This window comes from Fusarium tjaetaba (assembly GCF_013396195.1).
Source record: "Fusarium tjaetaba strain NRRL 66243 chromosome Unknown NRRL66243_c0000091, whole genome shotgun sequence".
Classification (NCBI taxonomy): Eukaryota; Fungi; Ascomycota; class Sordariomycetes; order Hypocreales; family Nectriaceae; genus Fusarium; species Fusarium tjaetaba.
Window position 1 is genome coordinate 4,669 of NW_023501287.1, and position 24,888 is coordinate 29,556.

Below are 24,888 nucleotides of genomic sequence, written 5' to 3' on the forward strand. Positions count from 1 at the left end.
AGATAGACGACAGGGCTAGCAGAGATCGGGTACATAGTGATTATGCGCTACTGTTCCTTGGTGGAGGGGATGGGGGGAGACTTGTACCAACATGTCCCTAACACTGTTCAGGTATTTCAACAAGACATAATTGAAACATTATTGTTTATATCTTGCAGCATCTACGGTATGGCTTCTTAGTATTTTTGATACAAAATACGCCGTTCTCTTTCCAGTGTTCCTTGCCGACGCTACCCAAGGGGTTCAAATTCAGGGTTACATAATTATTCATGATGGGTCGGAAGCTGAGATTACGAAAAATCCACAGATTAGTACCATTTATGCAGCCTCGGATCGATGAATAAATAATCGTGTCCAGTAACAAAAGAGCGCTACCCTGAAGCTGGCTTTCCATGATTTTAACAACAGATACAGGGCATTACAAGTATTTGGAGTTTCGAATATATCATGAAAGTGTACTTATTACAAAGGAAGATCCAGATGGACCGAAACAAGTAGCGTAAGCCATGGTGTGTGTGTTGGGAACAAAGGACATACAGCAGCGCGTTAGAATTGCGGGCATTGGAGCGGCATTTGTTGTAGAAAGAATCGAAATTAGAATAATAATTAAAACATGTAGACCGAACCACCGAAATAAAATACATGAATATAACCATCACCGCACCAGCTCCAATCGTCATCTCCATTACCCAAGAACACATTGCCCAGCCACACAGAGACACAATCCTAGACGACATCTTGGGAGAGTTCGACAATCCGCAGCAGCAGCACACTCCGGCGCAGGTCCATTACCAACAAGTCCACAAACACCATTGACACAAGCGCAAACCCCCGGCAAAACACAAAGATCAAGATTAGCGAGACAATCTGCGGCACCAGTGCAATCGGTATTGTCAACACAAACGCCATTTTGACATGTAGCTCCAGTGCTGCAGCCTGCGTTGGAGGTACACTCGTCAACGTCGGGAGACGTAGCGCAGACTGCATCAACACAGACACAAAGACCGAGAGCGCAAAGAGGATTGACTGAGAGGAGACAATCGTTGGCGTCAACGCAAGCGTCTGTGCCTCCGCCTCATGCTGCTGTACACACGCCGTTGGTGCATACATCTCCTTCGGTGGTGCAGTCAGCGTTGCCGGTGCACGTATCGCCAGTATTATCCAGCCTGCACACAGACCGCGTTGAGACAAACGCAGATGTTGAGAAGTCCGTCGAGGCACAGGCCAGGGTTTGCTGTACAATCGTCTGCCGTAGTACAAAAAGCTGGATCACGTCCGCAGACGCCGCTTTCAAGACAGACAGACCCAACCGTAGTACAGTCAGTATCATCTGTGCAGGTATCGCCGTCCCCGCCGTTATTACCGGCTTGCACACAAACAGCATTGAGACAAACGCAGAGATTCAACAAACCGTCCAAACAGAGAGCGGCGTTGGCAGTGCAGTCGTCGGCTGTAGTGCATGAAGTTGGGTTGTTGCCCGGATCAGGTCCACAGACACCGCTGTCAAGACAAATAGAACCAGCTGTAGTACAGTCTGTATCATCTGTACAAACATCACCATCCCCGCCTCCATTGCCAGCTGGTACACAGACAGCATTGAGACAAACACAGAGGTTTAGTAGGCCATCCAGACAGAGAGCCGCATTGGCAGTACAGTCGTCTGCCGTAGTACAGGAAGTTGGTGTGTTTCCTGGATCAGGTCCACAAACACCACTATCGAGGCATATAGCTCCGGCAGCAGTACAATCAGTGTCGTCAGTGCAGGGGTCGCCATTGTTACCGCCACCGTCTGGTGGTCGTACACAAACGGCATTGACACAGACGCAAAGATTGAGGAGACCGTCTAAGCAAAGACCAGCATTCGCGGCACAGTCGTCGGCAGTGTTGCATGAAGTTGTAGCAGTCTCGGTTGGTGCAGGAGCGGTTGTTTCCGTGGGATTCACAATAGGGTTGGCGATACATAAACCTTCGAGGCAAACGCAAATGTTGATCAAACCGTCGAGACAGAGCGCAGTGTTAGCTGTGCAGTCGACGTCGGTGGCGCATGGCGTTCTTGTATTCTCAGGCGGCAGATCAGTTGTTTCAGTCGGATCACCCCCAGGGTTTGCTACGACACAGACAGCGTTGAGGCAAACACAGAGGTTCAACAAGCCGTCCAAGCAGAGACCAGCATCAGCGACACAGTCATCAGCTGTAGTACAGGTCACTGGCGCTGTAGTAGGTCCTCCCCCAGCCCCAGTCTCTGTAGTTGTTTGATCGTTGCCTCCTCCAGGATTAACGCAGACGGCGTTGAGACAGACGCAGAGGTTGATCAGTCCGTCGAGGCACAGATCCGCATCGACAGCGCAGTCATCAGCCGTAGAGCAAGCTACTGCAGTTGGAGTAGCTCCTGGTCCAGTGTTCGTCGCAGTAGGGTTCGCAGCGGTCGTTTCCTGACCGTCTGGATCAGCAACGCAGACTCCGTTGAGGCAAACACAAAGGTTGAGCCCTCCGATGATACAGAGGTCAACATTGACAGCGCAGTCAGCGCCTGTATCGCAAGCAACGGCTGATGAGGTAGCGGCTGCTTCTCCATCGGTGGTGGTAGCATCCTGGACGGTGGTCGTCTGTCCGTTGTTGGCATCAGTGGTTGAAGCCAAAGTAGGGTCAAGAACACAAATGGCATCCACGCAGATGCATAGATTGAGCAAGCCATCTGAGCAAAAGACAGAATTGGCCAGACAGTCATCATCTGTCGAACACGATACTGTCGATGTAGCCGCGGGTTCTCCCGTTGTAGTAGCAGTCTCTCCAGTACCATCGGTAATTGTCGACCCAGCACTACCAGTCGGCTCTCCGTTGCCTGTAGTTGCAGTTCCAAGGTCGGAGCCGCTGACACCTGATCCTTCAGGACCTCCGGGCTGCTGCGTGCAGACTCCATCGACGCAAGTACAAATGTTGAAGCCGTTGAAAACACAGAGAGCGACATTGAGAAGACAATCATCGTCTGTGGAGCATGGTGTCGTTTCCGTTGGCTCTACGGTTGCGTCTCGAGTAGTGGAGGCTGTCTCTGTCTGTCCATCAACACCGGTACCAGTGGCACCAGTCCCAGAAGCTGAAGTACCAGTCCCAGAAGCCGAAATGCCGGTCCCAGAAGCCGAAATGCCACTTCCGTCAGTAGTAGGCTCACCAGGGTTGACGACAGGTCCTGCATCAGATGTAGCAGCATCAGTCTCCGCCGCTCCAGTCGAGACTTGAGTGGGAGAGTCGCCACCACCGTCACCTGAACCAGTTGAGCCACCATTACCATCGGGACGACCTCGAATGCTGGTGGTCGAAGCTGAGAGTCCATCAGTACCAGTCGTGCCAGGGCCAGGGTTGACAATGGGTGCGTCGTCGCTGGCGTCAGCACTGGATGCTGTCGAACCTGGAAGATTGCCAGCTCCCGAGCGGGTAGCAGTACCTGCGGGTGGTGAGGTTACAGCTGCGCCACCATCTCCACCACCGCTAACAGTAGAAGAGCCATCACCACCAAGATCGGGGCCAGGTCGGCCACCGTTTCCTTCCGGGTTGCCGCTGTCTGGTCCGTTCCCAGAGCCATCACCAGGAGAACCACCATTGCCGCCTGGTGATCCCCCATTGGAGCCACCACCTGTGCCTCCATTACCATTACCACCGCCACCGGAGCCTCCGTTTCCGTTGCCTCCATTGCCGTTACCTCCGTTGCCATTGCCTGAGCCATCTCCAGGAGAGGCACCGTTGCCTCCTCCATTGTTGCCTCCATTGCTGCCTCCGTTGGAACCACCGCCGGACCCGCCGTTACCAGATCCGCCGTTGCTGGATCCTCCGTTGCCTCCTCCGTTACCTCCATCAGATCCACCGTCACCGGAACCGTCTCCGGAGGAACCACCATTACCGCCGGGTCTACCGCCATTGCCCTGAGGATTACCGTTCGCACCAGGCGAACCAATGGCAACACAGTCTCCGTTCTGGCATACCTGTCCGGGAGGGCAAACGACACCAACGCAGCTAGCCAGTGCCGGATTTGATACACAGGTATCACCCAAGCAGATCTCATCACTAGCACACGTCTCACCACCGCAGTCGGTGGGATCTCCAAGAGGGACGCACGCTTCCTGGATGCAGGCATAGTTGGCAGGGCAGATAGAACTACCGCAGCTGATGGGTCCATCTACCCGAACGCAGCGGTCGTCGATACAGGCATAACCTGGCGGACAAACAGCGTTTTGGCGATGGAAGAGACGGTTGAGGTTGGTGGAGGGTCCGCAGGATAAGGGGTCAGAAACCGAAAGGCATTCTCCGCTAACACAGATGAAGCTTGATGCGCACTCTGGCTCACATGCAGAAGATGGAAATCCCTTACCATCCTCGTCTGGGCCTGGACGGCCAGGGCCAATGTTGTTGGGGCCACCCTGGTTGCTACCAGAGCCAGAGCCGGAACCAGGACGTGAGCCCGGGAAGCCGCCCGGGTAACCGCTTTGGCCACCTTGATTCTGGCCATCTTGGTTTTGACCACCTCCACCTGAAGCGTCACCAGGAGAGCTGCCAGAACCGTTGTTATTCGAGGTGGAGTCTCCTCCTTGTTGATTTCCACCCTGTCCCGAAGTGGCGTCGTTGGGAGAACCTTCTCGAACACCATCATTGTTGTTCTGGTCTGTAGACCCCCCTGGTCCGAAAAGAAATCCTCCTAGACGTGTAGAAGGACTACAAGCTGTCCGAGGGATGCTTTCCTTGTGAACCAGGTCGCTAATGCACTGCCCAGAGACACAGACTTGTCCCTTGCCACATGGTTCGGCGCTACTGCCGCACTGAGAAGTATCTGTCGAGATGCTGATCGGTACGCATTGGCCACCCAAGCACCATGAGCCAGGCTCGCAGGGTGTATCGCAGGTCTGGTCTGCGTCTTCTTCGTTAAGGGACTGGCATTGCCCAGACACACACACTTGCCCAGCAGTGCAGGCCTGGGAATCTTCTCCGCAGTTGTTTATGTCGGTCGAAAGGAATATCTGTCGGCAGTATCCGTCCTGGCAAGATGTACCAAGAGAGCATGAAGTTCTCTCATCGCAGGCTTGCACGTCGGTACCGAGGATAAAGGGAACACAAGTATCGTAGAGACACCAGCTTCCAGCATCGCATTTGGTATTGGAAGGGCCGCAGGATGCAGGATCTGAGCCGATGTCGAGCTTTTGGCATTGTTGGTTGATGCAGAGAGATGAAGCATCACAGGACTCTCCTCCACAGTGAAGAGGATCGACTGCGATCTCGATGGAGACACATTCGCCGTTGGTGCACAATTGACCAGGCTTGCATGCGGTAGGACAGTCATCTGTACCGAGCTCAAGCGGGAGACACAGACCGGCAACACAGATCTCTGAGGGCTCACAGGAGTTACCGAACTTTCCACAGTTTCGGGGATCAAGACCAATAGTGGTGTTGGTGCAACTTCCCCAGGTGCAGATATCAGGGATGGGACACCCGGCACGTGGGACGAGGTTTGAGTATGTTTGAAGGGGATATGCAGAAGCTGAAACCGTCAGGGTGATAGCCACGAGAGCTCGCCAGCTCAGAGAGTGAGTCATGGCTATTAGGTGATAATTCGTTGACTTGTTGATGTTGTTGAGCTACAGAGTCGATGAAGCTTCGTGCTATATATCTCGGTAGTTGTTGACCAGTAGCATCCCAACATACCTATCATCACAATAAACAAGCCAGTGACTGCTGGTGACAAGCAACATTGTGAAATGCCGGTCCTCGATACATCCTGGATCAATGCTTGATTAGGCTGTCTTGTGTGATGCTTTCGTTGGTATGTAGTATAAGGAGGGTTCTCAGAATCATGGCAGCTCAGGTGATTCCAGATCGATCAAGGCGTAGTGCTACTTGCCTTGGAACAATAAGATCTTAAACAAAACACCGCTGATGGGTTTGGATCCAGGCCTGGGCTGTTTGTGATCGATTGAAAGTCTTGCTGGCGTGAGACCATCGAGAAAAGGGGACGGTCGCCCATGGCGCTCACTCGATGTGAATCTTGGAACCAGATAGGTCTTTTTCCTCACAGTTCTGTTACCATCAATCGTGAAAAATAAAAGCTGTAAACATTGAATTCGGCGACAAGAAACGACTATCAAGAATCCAGGAGAAATTGGACAAAAGGTACGGTCTGAAGGCCAAGAGGCTCAGTACTCCTTTCTGTGATAGAACCAACAGCATGAATCAAAGCTGGCATTCCATGGTGGCTGGTGCGCTCTGCTGTCAACGTTTGGGGCTGAGTCAACCGGGATCATATCATGCAACGGATGTCGCCGTTAAGCAGCCACCTACGTATTAGACTTTTTAATGTCTCTTTTGGTTCTCTCCCCAGCTCCAGTAGCCACATTAGGATGTGTATCTGCAATATCTGCTACTGTGAGCACTTGACAGGGGCTTCGGCTTTGAAATCCCTGACATTCAGGGAGGTGTCCCAGGTATTATTACTTGTGGCAACAACAATGAGAGCTTCTTGGCAAGTCCCTAGACCCAAGCTGCGCCCAAAGTACCATCTTGATGAGTATATTTAGCATCCGCTATGAACTTTCGGGTCATCAATTCTGCTGACGTGCTTGCCCATATTGATATGTACAAAGAGAGGCGATAGAGTAACTCCCTAGTGTCGTTCACGGTGATTCAATACATGTCTCATAATACGCTTTTAGCTGTCATAAGTGAATGGCTGTTGGCTGCTGGCTGTGTCATCTCGAGTCTGCCACTACGCATTGTCCATGTTTCCTCATAAACTTTGGAGTGACACCGAGTCACGCAGTCACCAGACCACCAAAGACTGACCACAGCAACACAGCCACATATTCTCTAAATTCCAGCTTATGTTGGAATCTCCTTTCTGATAAGAAATATGTCAATCTCATAAAAAGAATACATATTTGGTGTTGATTGGGTCTCTAGTGAAACAGGTTGCAACCAGTATAGTATCAGGCCGCTAACTTTCGGAGCGCGTATTCGTGCCCATCACATTCGGCCTTCGAAGTAACCGAGACATTCAGACTTTAGGCTTCACGGACTCTACAGTTTAAATTAAGGCAGCGCCACGTTGGAATGGCCGGATCTCGGCAGTTCGGTGAAACATGGAGACATCAACTATGGCTTGCAAATCGTCAAGAACACGGAAAACTCCGTTTTATTATACTCGACTGGTTGATTTTATGGAGTCGATGTTGTGTGATACATTTCTGGCACATTCTCCCATCACATTCCTTGGACCCCACGTCGTAGAACAGTGACGGTGGCATCTCAGACCTGTATCACTTCTCAATTACTACCTGCAGAGGCCCTGGGGCGTCTGGCCCTCGCTGGATGCTTTTTTTCGTGTTCAAAGGGCCAGACCTCTTGCGTAGTTACTGTGATCACAAACAGATACTATCGTGTGACGTTAAATCGACCACTTAGCCGGAACTTTCGACGATACAGGCTTGAAACTCAACGTCTGAATGGCTCTGTTGGTGATAGAACTGCAACATTTCACCATAACAGTGCGCTCTGCCTAGTAAACTTTTGGATATTCTATGCTATCCCTTGCGGCACGAGAAGGAAGCTCGATCACACTGTAGAGGGGTCTGTTCAATCATGCAATCGATATCAATGGTACCTCCTTTTGGCTGGAGGTCAAACCTGGTTGCAAGTATTTCTGACAATGAACCAAACGTGGCTTCTGAACGCACTGTTATGTATTTTGAGGCCATACATGCAAGAGACCTCTCGTGCCCCAAAGGGATGGCTTTACAGACTGAGCTCTGTGGTGGATGCCCAGGTCACATTTCCAAGAGGCTCAAGGTGTGTAACACAGAGACTGTTGAAATGAAGAACGGAGCAAAAGCCCCTCGCTGGTGTAACCCGACGGAAATAACATGATCCATAGACCTCCTTCACAACCAATGATATCTCGTTTGTGGATCACTTTTCAGCTGCGAAGTCCTGAAGTTGTGTCCTCCCTTGCATAACATGTTCAGCCTCATGCAGTCTTCTCCAAATCGGGCGACTCCAGAGGATCAGATCATATTTCGTGACTGAAACTCCTTACCGCCTCCATTGCACAGACTCAAAAGTCGATGCGTTGTCTGAGACACGATCGATCAGGATCGCGAGTCAAAGACGTTGAACTGTCAGATCATACCAGCTCGGCAGATCTGACGATTGAGTTGAAACTAGGGTGAGTAGTATTCCCCTGGCAAATCCGAGTCAAGTGTCTTGCAAAACAGGGATACATCTCTGTGATAAGGGGAGAGCAAGCCAACGGGGTTGAAGCCGAGATCACTCTTGGCAATCGTTCAAATGGGCTGAAAAGGTCAGGTAGGCAGAAACGGAGTCAATACAGGAGAGGAAACAAAAACAAAAAACAAAAACAAAAAACAAAAACAAAGTAATCGTGCGTCATCCGGAATTCGAATCCGAGCCTCAACTTTTCTCAATGGAAGAGTTGAATCCTAACCCCTAGACCAATGACGCTTAATGATTTGATGAGTCAGCGAGATGTCAAACCGATCTATAATCACCAGGTTCTGTCGAGCTCCACTCATTATTCGGTGATGGTATGATACAGCTGCACATATGCCGAGATTGACAAGAGGTAAAATCCACTTTCTTCTATATACATAAGTAATGGATATATATCCCTTCTATGCCTTTGAACCCGAGTTCATGTTATACTTGTAATGCCATCCCTCACTCTTCATATCCATCCTGATCTTGTATGTCTCCTCCGCGACCCTCAACACATCCAAGTCCAAGTCCACAATCTCCATCTTCTCCTCACCAACCTCAATTCTTCCCAATGCTCCCAGGATTGGCATGTTCACACAACTCAGGCCTCCAGCATTACAAAACACAATCGCGGCCGTGTTCTCAAAGGCTCGTGCTGTAAGTGTACAATTCAAGAAGATGCGTTCAGAATCGGGGTTGAGACAGGCTCCCTCTTCGCCATTGTCATCCATAAACCAGTATGATGGTATGAGTATAATATCTGCACCATCGTTGACAAGCGCTTTGAACGCTTCGGGGAATGCCAAGTCCCAGCATATCACCATACCGGCGCGTACAGGTCTCCCATCAGCGGGCTTGAGTGGTGTGTCGAATGCAGTATGAGGGGTATGCGTCGAAGAAGTTAAATGCGGACGCTCTGGATGCCAAAGATTCTTCTTCTGATAAGAGCCACAAATCTCGCCTGTTCCTGCGGCAAGGAAGTATGCCATGTTGCGGAGCTCCTCATCTTTAGAATCGGGAACTACATGAACTTCGCAGATTGTGCCAGGAACGATGTTGATGTTGAGTTCTTTAGCTAGAGCTTGGTATTTTGGGAGATATCCTGTTGATGTCTTGCTAGCCGATATGAATTCGGGATGCTCGGGGACCCATGATGTTAAATGGAATTCAGGGAGAATTGCAATATCGCATCCCTTTGAAGCGGCTGAGCGAAGATAACTTTCTGCTTTTGCAAAGTTTTCTTCGACAACGATGGCCTGATAACGTGTAAGTCAATGATATCAGATAGATCAATAGATGCCGCAACGACGTTTGGGGACTAACCTTTGGTTCGAATTGAATTACAGCAACTTTATAAATGGGCGCCATTTTGGATGCAACGTTCTGTTGGTTACCGGGAAAAATTACTGTCACAAAAGAACAGAAATGTCTTGCATATCTGGGGAAACGTCAAATGCAATGCGGGCGGAGTATAAAATATCGGCCGTCGGCGTGATGCGCAGCAATTCTCCACCGTTAGCATCGGGTATACATTTCTCTAAATGGCAAAGGCTTTGTCAATGATTATTCGTGACAGGCCAATCATTATCACGGATCGAGTTCCTTGCTTGGCCGTTCGCCACTTGCGTCAACTCTGCTGAGTTCCTTGTGTATTGATTACCCGATATGGATTTGGTCGCTGATTGACAGGTGTCACCTCGTGTTCACGTTTATGTCGCGCAATGCGAATGATTGCCCCGAAATGTTTTTTGTTATATCCGCAGCGAATCATACTTCGCGAATGACAGGGATTTGAAAGCTAAGGAAAACCGCTGAGATTACCCCTCAGTATCTCACTTGGTACGCTGGGTGGCGCAGGTCCTGAAGGTCCATCGAATGGACAGAACAAGACGCTGCCCTCGGCCGTATTCTGCTGTCCCAAGAGCGGCCCTTTTGCACTCCTCTCCATAAGATCCTGGACCTTATCAACGGCAGATGCATCAATCCCGGTCTTCCGTAATTCATGCGCCATTTGTATGGCCGCAGATGCAGTAACAGGGTTCTCGCGTCCAATCGTGATCATGAGATCCATGAGCGCTGTCATCTTCATCTCGCTGGAGCGGTTTTGTGCGGATACATAATCCTCTAGAAACACATATGTCGCCATATATGCTGCAAATGTCACAAGGGGTTTGCCGAACATGGCTGTCACGTCAGGCTGTGAAGCAATGATGTTAAATATCGCGTCAGCAGAAGGGACGAGACGCGCCTGTGTGTTGCATAGTACGTCAGCAGGGATGTTGTGCTTCATGGCCTGGACGGTACCGACGCGATGAATGCATATCGACGCGGTGTGAAGTTGTAGGTTTATGTTGGTGGCTTCTTGGGTATGTGACCCGCGCAGCGTTTCAGGGAGCGTAATGAACGCTGTTGAGAGACTTGTGTCGAGATCGCGATGGCGCTTCCAGAACTGACTGTTTTGAACATCGGTTAGGTCAGATGCTTGATGGTCTTGGTAGGTATGGTCGAGACATTCGTGGAAGAGATGAGTCGTCATGATGCGATATCCGAATGATGAGCAGAGAGAGCTGTCACCACCGAGAACTTGAGGCAGTGACGTTGAGGGTTCCTCCATGCCAAGCTGAAAAGCTTCATCCGAGGCTGGCAATAATGTGCTGATCTGCAAGTCGTCAGTCACGTATCTTCTTAGCTCTTATGTATCATACCTTGTTGACGTCCATCAGACTTGGCCATCCCGTAGTGCCGCTCGTATGCTTATCACTACAAAACACAGCCCATAGCGTTCTTCGCCTCTCCTCAAGCTCACACCAATCCTTCGGTTCCGGAAGCGTTGCATTTCTTCTCCAGTCATTTTTACCATCGAGCTGATGGAGGCCTAGAATCTGCGACAGGCGAACAGACTTTGATGTACTCATAGATGATCGGGAGAACCACATGTTTAGTACTTCAAAATGAGCCATAAGAATGCAACATTGCGTATGGGCGAGAGTGACAAAATATTCTCCCTCACCCTGATATTTTTTAGTCAACGTCCTTATGCTCAGTTGATGATATACTGACCTTCTGTTCATCAGCTTCGAGATAGTATCTCGCTCTTCGATAGAACGGATCTGCAAGATGTCTGTGAGGCGGTGAAACAAGTGCAGCTCGCGCCATGATTATATACTGAAGACACATGGGTGGTTGCATATGCGGTGGCAGATACAGCGATGCAAGATATCGCGAAGGATGAATGTATTGCGCATCGCAATGAACCTTTGTGAAAAAGACATTCGTCCTACAAAGTTTCAGTCCTTTTCTTTTACTCTCGGCGCTTTCACTCACAACTCCTCAATAATTTCTTGTGGGGGAAGTTGTTCATATCTTCCCGTCTCAGTAAGCTGATTCTCCGACGGTTCAAAGGGTCTGAACGATTGATATCCCTCCTCCTGCGTCGCCTTAAGCCGATACTCCAGGTCGACTGTTCCCCATTAGAATCACCCAGAAGCTTTACTATTTACTTACCCAATCGCGACTCGAGTTCTTTGACCCGTGGTCGCGTGGCTGTTATCACGGGCTTCTTGCGCGAAGAGGGATATTGGCATTTTGTGCCGGTGGCGGAACAGCGGCTACATTCGGGGCTCGAACGATCGCATTTGAGTTTACGGTTACGGCACTGATAGCACGAAAATGGCATGGGCGTTTCCTCTGGTGGTTTGGAGGAGGACGAGGCCATTTTTTAGAGTTGGTGAGGGCTTGGTATAGCTCTTCTTGGAGTTGGAGGTTACGTGATGCTCTAAAGTTAGTTGCCTGCGTGATCATCCTTCGCCTCTGCTGTACGGCTATAATACAGTGGGTCTCGTCGTTTGTGATTTGCTGCGCATCACTGATGACCATATCGCGATAAGAGGGTTTCCCACCTCATCAAAAAGTCGGAACAAAGTAACTAAACGAGCCAACGGCAAAAGACCAAGAAATAAAAGATAGTTCCACGATTTTCCTTGAAAGGTTCAAAGGAATAAAGCCATATACCTTCAAGTGGGTTTGTCTTGTTGAAAAGGCCACGGCTCCTTAATTCAAGGTTCTCGATCAAACCTTCGTCTGCATGAATAAGTCTGCCACTCGATGTGGTAATATGCTGTAGTGAGATTCTCACTGGCGTGGCTTTTGGAGGGGCTATGAACACGAAACCTTGAAACCCTCATTGGAAAGTTTCCTCTTCGCCGAGGTATAAATAGAGCCCCCTCCCCCTTCTCCCCCCCAAAGAACATCTCCTTCTTGAGTTTCTACCAACATTTCGACACTTCTCCAATATGGACGTTACAAAAACGCTGGAAGGGCTTCCAAGTGAAGTCATAATTATGATCATGCGATCAATTTCATCTCCGATAGACCTCCAATCCGCCATCAAAGCATCGCCCGTCATATTCCAGCTTTACCTTGCTCACCGTTCGTTCATAATGGCGCCTACCATCCGTCAGATTAAAAACTCATATGCAGTTCTGAAATCTGGAACTCATCGGATTGTGGTCATAAACACTCTCCCAGATCGGACGTTGGGTAAAGACCATAAGCTTACTGTTAGACAAAAGACCTATTACGCGAACTGGGAAAAGCACCTACCCTTGATCTGTGAGCTTCACCGGCAGAGAATATTCAACGGAAGTTTGGAAAAAATTCCTGTCGTGGAAAGAGAAGAGCAGGCTCCAACCAGATCTAGCTTCCGAACGGCATCCAATCGTTGAAAGACAATTGGTCCTTTTCCGAAAACGAGACATACGCCATTGAACGTGGCTTTCTTTTGTATGAATCTTGGCGGCTTTACATGGATTCTGATGGCCCGAATGGTCTCAGTGGTCTCAAATGTAATGACAGTCGCAACGTTACAGAGCCCCACTGGAAATGTGTTGATGCCTGGTGGCATGGACTACCTAGTGACGGGCTCTACCTCTATTCGATACTATGGTTTGTCTTTGACAAATTCAAAACTTTATTACACCTAGTCGCACAACAGCGCCGGAAAGATCCCTTCAAGTCACCGGCCATATCAAGCTCTGAGGATAATCAGACATCGAAGTTCTTAAGTAGGACCGAAAACCTAGAAGTGAGATACATTAGGTCTCTTTGTTTGCGCGGCTATGTTATGTTGCATAAACTACGACAGATGGCGGAGGAGGAGCTGCAGAACTATGTGCTCTCGAGCTATTCCGAGTTCGCAACCGGGGACGCAAAGCTTTGCTCATCTGCAGTGAGCGTAGAGAAACGCTGTGTTGACAGGCAGCTAGCCTGTCGAATAAGGAATCGATTTGAAGATGTTGTTATGGATGACTACTTTATGCAAGCCTATGTCCTTTGGGATACAAGTCGGATACGAAAAGCGGAAGCCTGAATGGTGGATATTATGAGTGTTAGGATTTGGATGATAGACTTCAAAAGCCTTTTTGTCACTGATTCTATCTGCATCGAACATCAGAATGTAATAGGCAAAGACAACTAAGTCTTTTGTTGGAGGACAGTGGTCTATGTATTAGGGGCGATTACATGAGTGTAGGAGAGGGCACGAATGCAGATGATAATAGAATGCATCCACTGAATAACAAAGCCCAATGGTATGTATCCTTATTTGGGTAACCATCCTATCATTCTGACTGATGAAGTCGAAGAATGGGGGACACTATAGTGTATGATATTTCTTCTTTAAAGTTTTGGGATAGTTTAGCATGATGCTCCGGGAACCCCGATTCATGTTCATGTTCACTCATGAAATCTCTGAATGTTACAGTAGATCGATGCTACTAAGCTACCTGACTCCATCCTGAGCTCCAACTTCAGATGCAGAATCACGCCCCCGTAGGACCAGCGACTCTCCTCGATCTTCTTCGGATGGCTTCCCAACTACCTCCCTCACAGACAGGCATTCAGATGCGCCTTCCGAAGCCATCTTGGAACCACTTGTGTCGTTATTCTCAAAAGGCAGTTCTATGATACCTTGATCCTCGAGGATTTCATCCAGGACGGAAATGTCACTAGCAATTATAGAGGTGAGCGAGCTAATCACTTCGAACGTATGCCGGCGATCCCTATCCTGCCTGAGCCATTCTTCCAGGATTCTTGGCAGAAATGAAAAGATCTTCTTCTTGTCTTTCGCCACATAGATGGTGAAATTGGGTTCGTCATCAGATATGTGCGCAGTGACAGATTGTGGCGTTGACCGAATTGCTTTCTGATCTTGGGTAATTTCCAATTCAGAGGAAATGTGGGAAACCTCGACAACACGTAGGGTTTTCAACCGTTGATATAGTGAGGTAGCATTACCATACGTTGCAAAGATGCGGAAAGTGGCAGCGATTCTAAAGAGAGCGGGGACGTTAGTAAAGCCCAAAGAACGAGTGACCCATCTTACTGAGTGATGTGATATGCTTTGAGTCTCAGATCCCATGGATCTACCTCTTCCGACGCCGCGCCGTCTTCAGACACGGTGAACGATCTTTTTACGCATCTTGAAAGATATCGGTCTTCAATCTCAAGCCATTGGAAGAATGGCCATAGCCATCGCACACCCTCTAGATCAAAGTCCAATATTCTGATGTGATCTTGCAGGTTTCTTCGAAGGCCTTGTCTATCGGCAATAGCAAAATCCGTATCAAGAGATACCAACAATACATCTCCGCCGGGGTTTCTGACAGGGAAGATCTTTGCCCGTCGGATTGGCTCAACAGGAAATCTGGGAATCGATTCGCGAACCTCGTCAGCAAAGGACGTAATCAACTGTTGTATATCCTCCGGATTGTCCGAATTTGTGTTCAGCAATGCGTCATAGGCTGATATCTTCACACCAAGCTTCTCAAGAAAGAAATCCTTAAGATCAGGATAGCACCTTTGTAGGTTGCCGTTCAAATCATTTGAATCTGCCTCAGACCAAAAGCATTGTGAAGCGCGAAGCCATTCTGAATGCCCGCTTTGTTCCACTAGGATGAGCGGAAGCTCATGAAACTTACGTCTGATACTTGGTTAATTCTCCATACGCAAAGAATAAGAAAATACGTTGCAGCTCACCTCGTTTCTGGAGATATAGTCTGCCCATCAAGATATGTGTAGATACGGTGAACGGTGGGGATATCTTTACATTCTTGCAACCGTAGCGCACCCAGCTCTTCAACCATGGCGTCGCCGTTAGCGTCTCGAATTTTGAGCTCATTGACGAGAAGCCGGACGATGCTCTGGTACTGCTTTTTGGCGCAGCTGTTTTCGAAGTAGAAGCGCTTGATGGAGCGTTTAGATACAAGACCAGTTGGTCCAGCCCAAACACAATGTGAAGTCCTTAACCAGGCCGCTTTGTTGGCTTCAGCATACAGCACGCCACCATTTTTGAAAAACTCCCTATCGACATATTAACAACATGAAGGCCAATGGATGTGCAGACTTACAAGGCTTTCGCTTTCTCTTCGCTTGCCGATAAGGAATATGTTCTGCTAATCAAATCATACACCCTCATGAGTTTGTCTATTTGCACCGATGATAGCTTGGTGCTTGAGCGCTTGATACACCTCACCATCTGCACTGGGAAGTCAAGGTCGTGTTTCCACTTAACACCAAAGTGTTTAGTAAGGAAGCTCCATCTGGTAGCGATGACTAGATCAACGTCTTTCTCATCATCAAGTTTAAGGAAAGGGAACACGTCAGGGTTCATCATGAACACTTGGACGGAAGTTTGAAGGTCCTCGGACGGAGCCCATGTATCCTGTAAACTGACTTCGAAGTCCACACCACATAACTTCTTTGCAGGACGTTGTCGAATTTCGGTGACGAGAGTTGGATGCTTTAACAGCTCGTGGCCTTCATGTATCCAAAGGCGCTCAATGAAACCCAAAAATCTGTCTGGATGATGTTTATGTACGTTATGAAATGCGCCAGACAGAACTATACTACCAGCGTCGGTCGAGGATCCGTCGTTGGTAGACTCGGACTCGGACTGCGCTTTAGCTTGTAGTAGACTTGGCCGCTCCCGTATGCCGACGGAATCGCAAAGCCATACTTTCCAAGTTGGGTGGAAGGGACCAGGCTTATCCGCTCCCTCGTTCCATATCTTCGGGTGCAAGAAGTTGGCCATGGAAGCAGGGCCAAGCAGACTCTCGGGGCTATACGGATCATCCGTTCCCGGATAGTATACAGTGGTGGTATGTGGATTCTGGAGTTTCATGCCCGTCGTCAGAACCCTCACGTCACCATAGGGCTGTTCATGGGGAGTGAAAATATTGAAAGACTGATGTGTCAGGTATAGGTAGCGAAGATACTCGTAGACGTCGTCAAGTAGTAAAGTTTCGGCTGACTTGAAAGTGTCCAGGATCTTCTGTCTGACTTCCTTGGCTGTGGGCTGATTCACTCCGAGTTTTTCATATAGCTTTCTTCGTTTCGGTTGAAATGTTGCGAGTAGAGTCACATCTCGGAACTCCAACGACTCAGGGATGGCATCGTGTTCTGAGTTAGGAAAATATACGGGCCCGGAAGCCGCGGACGTCCAGCTACCGTCCCGTAGCTGCACGATAGGAAGTGATTTTAGCTTGTCAACTCGCTCATCATTCGTGAGCAACTTTGTGAGGAGACGCGACATGGCAATTTGCCAACCCCTCGAGGTACTGGTGTGCATCCTCGGCTTCGGGCTTTCCAGATCCATCTCCAAAAGTTCGAGCAGTCGGGCGTCGGTTAGAGTGGCGAGGCCATATTCGGTCAGTTTAGCCGCTGCCGCCACAGGATACTTGCGCAGAAGATATGACTCGGAGTGGGTCGTTTAGAGGCGGTTTTCCATTTTCATCTTGAGCCTCTGGAGGAACTCTGGTAAGATGACTGATGAGCCGCCACGCCTTCGGACTTTTACACCTGAGGACCGGATTTTTCGATATCCAACTTCGAATATCAGTGTCAAGAGCAGACCAGAATGGGTATGTGTCCTCCAAAATGGGTGTAAGGAGCAATGACCAGGTATTCCAAAGATATTTGTTATCAATGAATTGTAAAATAGCCTTAAAGAATGCGTTTGCAATCAGGTCTCGGATGTTTCTGTTGCGGGCTGATGTAGTGTCCAGCCCCTGCCCATCATTCCCGAGTTCAAAATCTGAGTGAATATGGAACTTGCATAATGATCAGCGAAGAAGTATTCACCCGAGTATTGCTGACTTACTGAAAGTGGTGATGCACATAGGGGCACGAAATTGAACAATTGTCTTGCCTCAACGCCGTCAACTTGAGGCGTGGACTCGTCTGTGAGAGGAAAGGCGAGTGTGACATACGTGGCCAAGTTGTCCACAGAGTAGTCCGTTAAATGATAGAACTGGGTCTTGGTGCATTGGTCTCCATCAGCGATGTCCAATTCGACTCCATGCCTACCAACGTTCTTCTTCTGTAAGACCTCGGAACGAACGAGACAGCCAGTGCCATCAAGAAACTCAATCATCATCCATTTGATATCTTTGAGAGAGATAAAGCTTGCGTCATGCAGCTTCTCAAATTGAGAACGAATAGTCTTCCTCAAAGCCTCGATCTCTTCTTTACTGCCTTGGTCATGGAGGTGCAGTGTGATGCGAGTCATATTCTTGGGAACCATCTCAGTGGGTGTGACCCAAACAGGATGCATTACATTGTCTTCGTCATCAGAGATGTTGTGTTGAAGGTCGAAGGAGAACTTTCCTGATTGAACGCGAACCTTCTTATTGGCGATAACAATTGTTTTGAACTTGTATTCGCCTGTTTGCTCTTTGGAGACCGGTTGGCAAATTGTTTCCAGATCAGCCTTTGTTAAGCCATCGTCATTGAACTCGATCACGATTTTGTCGCCATCGTATACTCTGAATGTGATTACAGGGGTTTCTGAAGTCGCCAGGACTTTAGTGAAGGTCCTGCTATTAACATAGCGGAAGATTTCATGGAGTAATTTCTTTGCGCTATGCTCGACATGTTTTCCCAGCCTTGTCATGGTTAGCGACCATGCTCGCCACGACCTTTTTCAGTCAACTCACTTGATGTCGCCATTCAAGCTCCGGATTATTTGTTCAGCCTCTTCTGCGCTAGCCATGATTATAAATGAAGCACGTGCTATGACTAGAAGGCGTTGATGTGATGATTTAGCGATTATTAAGACGAATCTGTGGATGAGGCTTTGGGAAGAGGAGAGGGGGGAGGATCGCCTGGAAAAAGTGACCAGCTGGTGTTGCGGGGCTGCTAGGCTAGGGGGGAGGAAAGAAAACTCAGGACCTTGACCCTAACCGATGAAAATATTAGGTAAATTCAGCCTAAGCTTAGGCTGCTCTTTAATCAGTTTATTTTGACACCTTGTATTAGGTAAGGTTCGGTGTTTTCTTACCCCTGAAGCTAGGGTTGTCTAGTGAACACCAACCCCTAACATGTCACCCCTGTAGTTTACCGTTAGCTGAACTTCCCCTGCCTTTTGCATCCACGCTGTCCATTCCAAGAGATTAGTTGTTCATGATCACACGATGCTATATCTGGCTCATAACTTGATTCAAGTCGAACACTTCTCCAATTCATGGTTATTTCGCAGGACCAACTTGTCTTTCGCCATTCTTCTTTCTCATAGGTACTATAGATTACTATGGAACCATTATGCTTGAAGCCCTGGTGTGACTGACCATGTCGTTCCTGTGAAAATGAGCCGCCCATCATCTTCAAGTCGTTTTGGATCAGGATATACACAGTAACTGATCTGCGACCGATCTAGCAGGAAATAAATACGGAATATGATATAGACTTCTGAGAAATCTGGACTATGGTGAATACGTTCCATCTGTGTGCCATTAGTTCCTGTCTGCGAAGTGCATAACGACAAGGCTTACCAGTCGGTATTGGTTTCCACTCATATAAAATGGTGTTCCGCATGGCCCGGTAGTTGTTTTCACCTCGATGTAGTATCTGGGGCGTCTTGTAGACCAATCGTCACCAAGGATCTCGGCGTCGACCAAAAGACGTGTCAGATCTCCTTGCGTATCTGAGTATACAAGATCTGCTGTCTCACGATTAGGCCAGTGAGTCAGATCGGCGTACTCCGGATGGACATTTGCATATGTTCTTATGGTGCTTTGCCAGTTCCCACGGCCCCAGCCTGGTAGGTCAAGTTTTGATAGCAGCTCAAATACCTACAAAGGAAAGTTTAGTGTCATAATTCGTGTCACTCTGATCATGATACTTACGTAGAGTTCTCCAGCGGCCCCTATCTTCTTATCGCGTTCCAGTTGGCTTGTGGATCGAAACCTACTCAACACATCCAATCCATCATAACTCAGGTACGAACTCGGTTCTCCAGAGTCCGGTAAGGCATCTCGCAAGTCATTCAAGTCAAAGACCCCACCAGGTGGAAAGTTCGCAAGTCGAGCTGCCGCGATGACTCTTTCGAGAATCGTTCGATATCGCTGGTCCTCAGTCGCCTGGGCAGCTGGATTCGAAGAAGTTGGACGTTGGTTATTCAACTGCTCTGGGCTGAAAGGTCTGTCATCTGTTGTGTGATGTCGCTGGGGCCGCGAAGCACTTCTTTCACCTCGGCGAAGTTGATGGGATGTGCTGCTCTGAATCTCAACTATTTCTCCATCTGTTTCCAGAACACCATCCTCGATTTCTGAATCTCGCACTGACGATGGTATGATTGAGGCATCGTTCACTGATGAATGAGTCGGAGTGAGAACCAGTTCAGAAATCTCATAACCATGATCTGGGGTCGAATCAGACGCATGATTATCTTGGGCCCGTTCATCGCACATTTCATCTTGATTCAAATATTCGTCTGGGTCTTCAAACTGCAACTGTATCATACCCTGATCGTCAAGAATCTCGTCCAGAACAGCACGCTCGCTGGCGAAAATTGAAGTGAGGGCGTTGATGACATCGACCTCCACATTGCCATCAATATTAGTATGCGGGTTACGCATGAGCCATGCTGCAAACTTCCTGGGGAGGACTGATCCAAAACAGATTTCCTGCGCTCTTCGGTCTCGTGGGACGTAGATGGTGAGATTTCCAGCTGGTTCGTCGATATGCTCACTGGCTGCCGTGAGTCTCGCTTCATAATTTCTGCCACCCTGACTCAATTTCAGAATGGAGGAGATCCCTTCAACCTCCAAGACCTCCATAGCACGCAGCTGGTTGTAGAGATGGGGTTCACTGTGCTGAAAGCGCGGACTCCTGAATGTGGCTGCAACCCTGCAATTCATTCCTCATTAGCAGTGAATACGCATGGCAATGACTGCACGTACCGGCATATTTGATAGGCTTTGAGGCCCAAGTCTCTTCTAGGTGATGATATCGGCATCCTGGAGTCGTCTGAGATTGCTGTTGTTTCAATGACGCACTTGGAGAGATATCGCTCTTGAATCTTCAGCCAGGTAAATAATGGCCTTAGTCGGTGGACATCCTCCAAGTCAAAGTCTAGGAGAGCAATCTGGTTAGAGAACTTAGATCGTAGGTTGTCCCGATCTGCTATTGCAAAGTCCACATCCATGGACCGCAAGGCGGTAGTCCCATCAGGATAGACGACAGGAAATATCTTTGCTGTTTTAATAGGTTCTGGATCCCAATTGCCGTGCTCAGTCTGGAGAAAGTCATTGAAAGAAAACAGAGCAACCTTTATGTCTTCTACGCTGCTCTCAGGAGACTGCCGCAGCTCATCATATACCATCTGCATTGTGAGCGATTTCACACCAAGCTTGCTGACGAAAAACGCTTTGAGGTCCTCATAAGCCTCGTCAAGCGTGACCTTCCCGCGGATTGGTGCTGTGCTAGACCACAGACAGTCAGAGGTCTTATACCATTGTGGTTCATCATCCTGCCTCAGAAAGATGAGTGAAGATTGTTGAAATGCAGCTCTAGAGTCTGGTCAGTATCGTCGGTTTGGCACTGTATCAATACACGGCAGCGTACCTTACTCCAGGTGTGACTGTAAGCTGTTCATGCAAATATTTGTAGAGGTTCAAAATCTCGCCATCATTCTCCTCATTCCCACAAGTGCCGTAACGGCATTTAAGTTCCGACACAATACCCTCTGCCGATATGTTTCGTATGCCCAAGGTTCCAACAAATAGTTTTTCAATGTTGCTGATGTCTTCATCGCCCAAACCTCTTCTCTTATACGCGGATTTCAGGGAACACACAGAGTCAAGGTCAGATGGCCCATCCCAGACACAGACTTCAGGCTCTACCCACGACGCTGAATTGTCTTCATCGTCTGGTACAAGGATGCAATCGTCGCAAAAGGATTCAAAGGCCTCTCTATCGAATTATCAGTAACGTGGCGTAATGGGTATTAGTTGAACTTACTTGATTCTCGTACGCGTTATACTCGGTACCAAGGAGACAGCAAGCTTAGCGTAGATGGCTATGTATAGTTCAAACACCTTTTGGGATTGACGAATCGACAAAGGATATTCGCATGATCTATAGATGCAGTGAAGTATTCCGAGAAGAAAGTCCAAGTCGTCAGATTTGCCAACACCAAAGTGTTGGGTTAGGAAGCCCCATTTAGACCCAATTTGTTCGGCGTCATCATCCTCCCCGACAACAAGAAATGGAAACTGTTCTGAATGCTCCATATACCGGTGAACAGAATTTTCAAGCTCTGGCAGAGGAAGCCATGTGTTTTCGAGGTTTAGGGAGAAATTAATTCTGCAAAGCTCTTTCGCAGGGATTTGCTTTATATGTGACACAACAGTTGGATGTTTCAAGACTTCCTTTCCTTCTAGCCGCCAAAGATGTTCGAGGAGGCCAAGGAACTTGGCCGAGCGATGAGTGAGGACGTACTGAAAAGGCTGGGATAACTCATTTCGGTTGGGTGATAAGATCGTAATTCTCTCATGGATCCCGATAAAGTCGCACAGCCATCGTTTGTAAGAAGGCAAGGAGTGATTTTGATCTTCTGATCCGATCGAGAGATATTCACGATCTAGAAAGTGGACAGGAAAGTCAGGCGGCACATGGGCATTTTTTAAGAGGCTAGCGGGGCATAAGGGATGCTCATCCATAGGAAGATAAATAGTCTGGCCGTGTGTCCGATGCAATTCGTGTTCTTCGGTGAAAAGCCATATGTTCTTGTAGCTTTCACGGGCATGTTTAGGTTGTGAGTGTGTCAGAAATAAGTAGCGGAGACAGTCGAAAGTGAACCGAAACCCCATACTTGGCAATTTGATGAATAAGGAGGTTATTGCGAATCGAACCTCTTCTTGCTTGGCGTCTGTTGCTCCAAGATGCCGAAGCAAATCCCTCCGGTCTGGGTTGATCGTCGCAGATTTATTGAGCACCCTAAGGCCTAAGTCCTCCGGTATTTCGATATCTCCTGTCATCGGAAAATAAACCGGTCCTGAGGCACATGAGACCCATTTGCCATCTCTCAATGGTAGAAGTTCGAGTGACTTGAGCAATTCGGTTCCAACCCAGTTGTTGTCGCATATCTTCGAACACATCTGGGCTACTAAAGAATGCCAGTCATCAGATGTTGTGTTGGTGCGCATTTTGGAGTTATGCTGGCTGAGATCTCTTTTCAGGAGGCCAACAAACAGAGATACAGGTGCTACCCGTAGTCCATAGGGCTTAAGATGCTGAGTCACTGTGTACGTGTACTTGGCTGAGGCAAAGGGGTCCGTGACAGGATCGTCGAGTAAGAGTATGCCTTCATCGTCGGTCATGCCATTCGAGGCTATCATGACGTCACGAATGAGACGCAAGTCCCTCCTGTTTCTGGATCTTAGAATAGGAGTCTCCTGAACCAGAGATAGGATCTTGGCATCAAGCCCGGACCAAAAAGAATCATTGCCACTGTCCTGAGACGGGAGAAACTGTGGCCAGTTATAGCACAGAACTGGGTGCTGGTTAAATTCCAAGACTGCCTGCAGAAATGTCTTCGCAATCCAGTCTCGAATGTTCAAGTTTCTCCTTGTCGTAGTCACAATATCCTGCCGGTTGGCATTGGTATCAAAGTCTGATTGGATGTGAAACTAGTTTCTAGTCAGCTGGCTGTCATAGCGTCGAGGCATGTATACTGCTTACCTTGTAGTCTGAAGTTCTGAGGGGCAGGAAAGCAAAGAGCTCCTGTCTTCTTGTAGAAATGTGAGGCTGATAATCACTTTTTAGTGGAAAGGCCAAGACAACTTCCGCAGAAGTGAGGCTTTTCCGTGCTTCCTCAGTTGTGGCAGCATCGCGACTCTCGCTCTGCGCTAGACCCGTGGCCAACTGCTTCGTAATATGATACATTTGGCTTGTCGTAGAGGATTTGCCCGCTGAAGCTACCGCAGTTTCTAAAGAGACACGGTAGTCGTCGACCTTCTTTTTCGTAAACTGCTTTGACCGCTGAATATTTCCTTGTCCGTCGTAGAACGTGACACTAATCTTACTCAGCTTTCGTAGGAAAAGAAGACATGTCTCCTGAAGGTCGTCGAACTGCATAGCAATGACCGTCTTAAGATGCTCTATCTCTTCATCGTCACCTTGATCATGTAAATAAAGTGTTGTACGAGTGAGAGGTTTAGGAATCGTCTCTGTCGGCTTCACCCAGATGGGCCTGACCATTCCGAGACCCGGGTCGTTCCTATTATGTCGGAACTCAAACGAGTAGTTTCCGGACTGGATGTGCACGCGAGATGCAGCGATGAACACGGATTTGAAGCCGATGCCTTTGGCACCTACATATCCATGTTTTGCAGTCTTGGTGCTTTCTCCGACAGAGCATATCGCCTTCAGATCAAGACTGGTGAAACCGTCCTCGTTACATTCAACCACGATATGTTTGGGGTGAATCTGAAAGGAAATGAACGGAGGGTCGTTCTTGTCATCGGCTCTCCGAAAGCTGTTGTCTTCGGCATTCTGGAGAAGCTCGAACACGAATCGAGCACCGCTGCCGTAGATGTTTCTTGCTAAACTGAACAGTTTGTGAGTTTTAAAGATTTGTATTCTTTCTTTTGAGGCACTTACACTTTGATGGAATGCGATGCAGCGTTCTCCATCTTGAGCCAATTTTCATCAATCCTTCGACGATAGTCGGAGTTGAACCGGCCAATATCGTCCATCATGTCATGGTCCAGATATCCATAATATTCTGTCACCTCCTTTACAATCCTTTCCGCTTCTTCTGGAGTCGTCATGATCGGTAATGGAGGTATGTGCTGTGTTTCGCTCGCAAATTTGTAAAGTAGAATGAATGAGAAACTTAAGTGCGAGAAATGTCTCGACCTAACTTGCCGGGGGGCCAGGGCTGTTGGTTGCAATGACAAGAGGCAGCCATTCTTTAATGCATGTTGGTCACAGGCCATTCTTTAATGCATGTTGGTCACAGCATCCTGGTCTATTTTAAGTTATCACCTCGCAGCCGCTATGCTATGAGACCGCCACTCAAGCTCGGCGCGCATTTGTACAGCCATAAAGGACTAGCTCATTCTATCAATAGATGCGGGGAATATTATTGCTTGGTGAATTGCAAGCCTGTGTTTTTTCTTTCATTTCAATGTATCATCGCTATCAATGACGTGAACTTTGAAGTGATGAGCCCGCCGGGTTTGGGACTAACGTGTAGTTAGCTCACCATACAAAGTGCGTTCAGTGACGGGGTTGCTAGAGAACCTGTTGACTATGTTTTGGGATGCTATACCCGAGAATCTAAATCGACACACAATT

At 48.3% G+C, this 24,888-nt stretch overlaps 4 protein-coding genes across 4 annotated transcripts; all 4 read right to left on the reverse strand.

The window, feature by feature from the left end:
* Nucleotides 1-1,157: 1,157 nt before the first annotated feature.
* On the reverse strand, nt 1,158-5,579 carry FTJAE_4745 (uncharacterized protein; the record flags this gene model as incomplete). Its single annotated transcript, XM_037351180.1, has 1 exon — nt 1,158-5,579. One exon carries the CDS (start codon nt 5,577-5,579, stop codon nt 1,158-1,160), a length of 4,422 nt encoding a protein of 1,473 aa, XP_037208003.1.
* Nucleotides 5,580-8,666: 3,087 nt separating this feature from the next.
* FTJAE_4746 (NIT3 nitrilase) lies at nt 8,667-9,618 on the reverse strand (the record flags this gene model as incomplete). Its single annotated transcript, XM_037351181.1, has 2 exons — nt 8,667-9,506; nt 9,574-9,618. The coding sequence occupies 2 exons, from the start codon at nt 9,616-9,618 to the stop codon at nt 8,667-8,669; spliced, it is 885 nt and encodes a 294-aa protein (XP_037208004.1).
* Nucleotides 9,619-10,048: 430 nt separating this feature from the next.
* On the reverse strand, nt 10,049-11,965 carry FTJAE_4747 (Zn(II)2Cys6 transcriptional activator; the record flags this gene model as incomplete). The annotated part of the gene is made up of 5 exons (XM_037351182.1): nt 10,049-10,909; nt 10,956-11,261; nt 11,311-11,527; nt 11,575-11,710; nt 11,755-11,965. 5 exons carry the CDS (start codon nt 11,963-11,965, stop codon nt 10,049-10,051), a joined length of 1,731 nt encoding a protein of 576 aa, XP_037208005.1.
* Nucleotides 11,966-14,029: 2,064 nt separating this feature from the next.
* FTJAE_4748 (uncharacterized protein) lies at nt 14,030-24,359 on the reverse strand (the record flags this gene model as incomplete). Its single annotated transcript, XM_037351183.1, has 15 exons — nt 14,030-14,579; nt 14,633-15,229; nt 15,286-15,609; nt 15,657-16,107; nt 16,156-17,002; nt 17,115-17,357; nt 17,408-18,122; nt 18,873-19,027; nt 19,077-19,376; nt 19,431-20,433; nt 20,487-21,095; nt 21,151-21,498; nt 21,547-23,216; nt 23,269-24,136; nt 24,190-24,359. The coding sequence occupies 15 exons, from the start codon at nt 24,357-24,359 to the stop codon at nt 14,030-14,032; spliced, it is 8,850 nt and encodes a 2,949-aa protein (XP_037208006.1).
* Between the last annotated feature and the right edge of the window lie 529 nt (nt 24,360-24,888).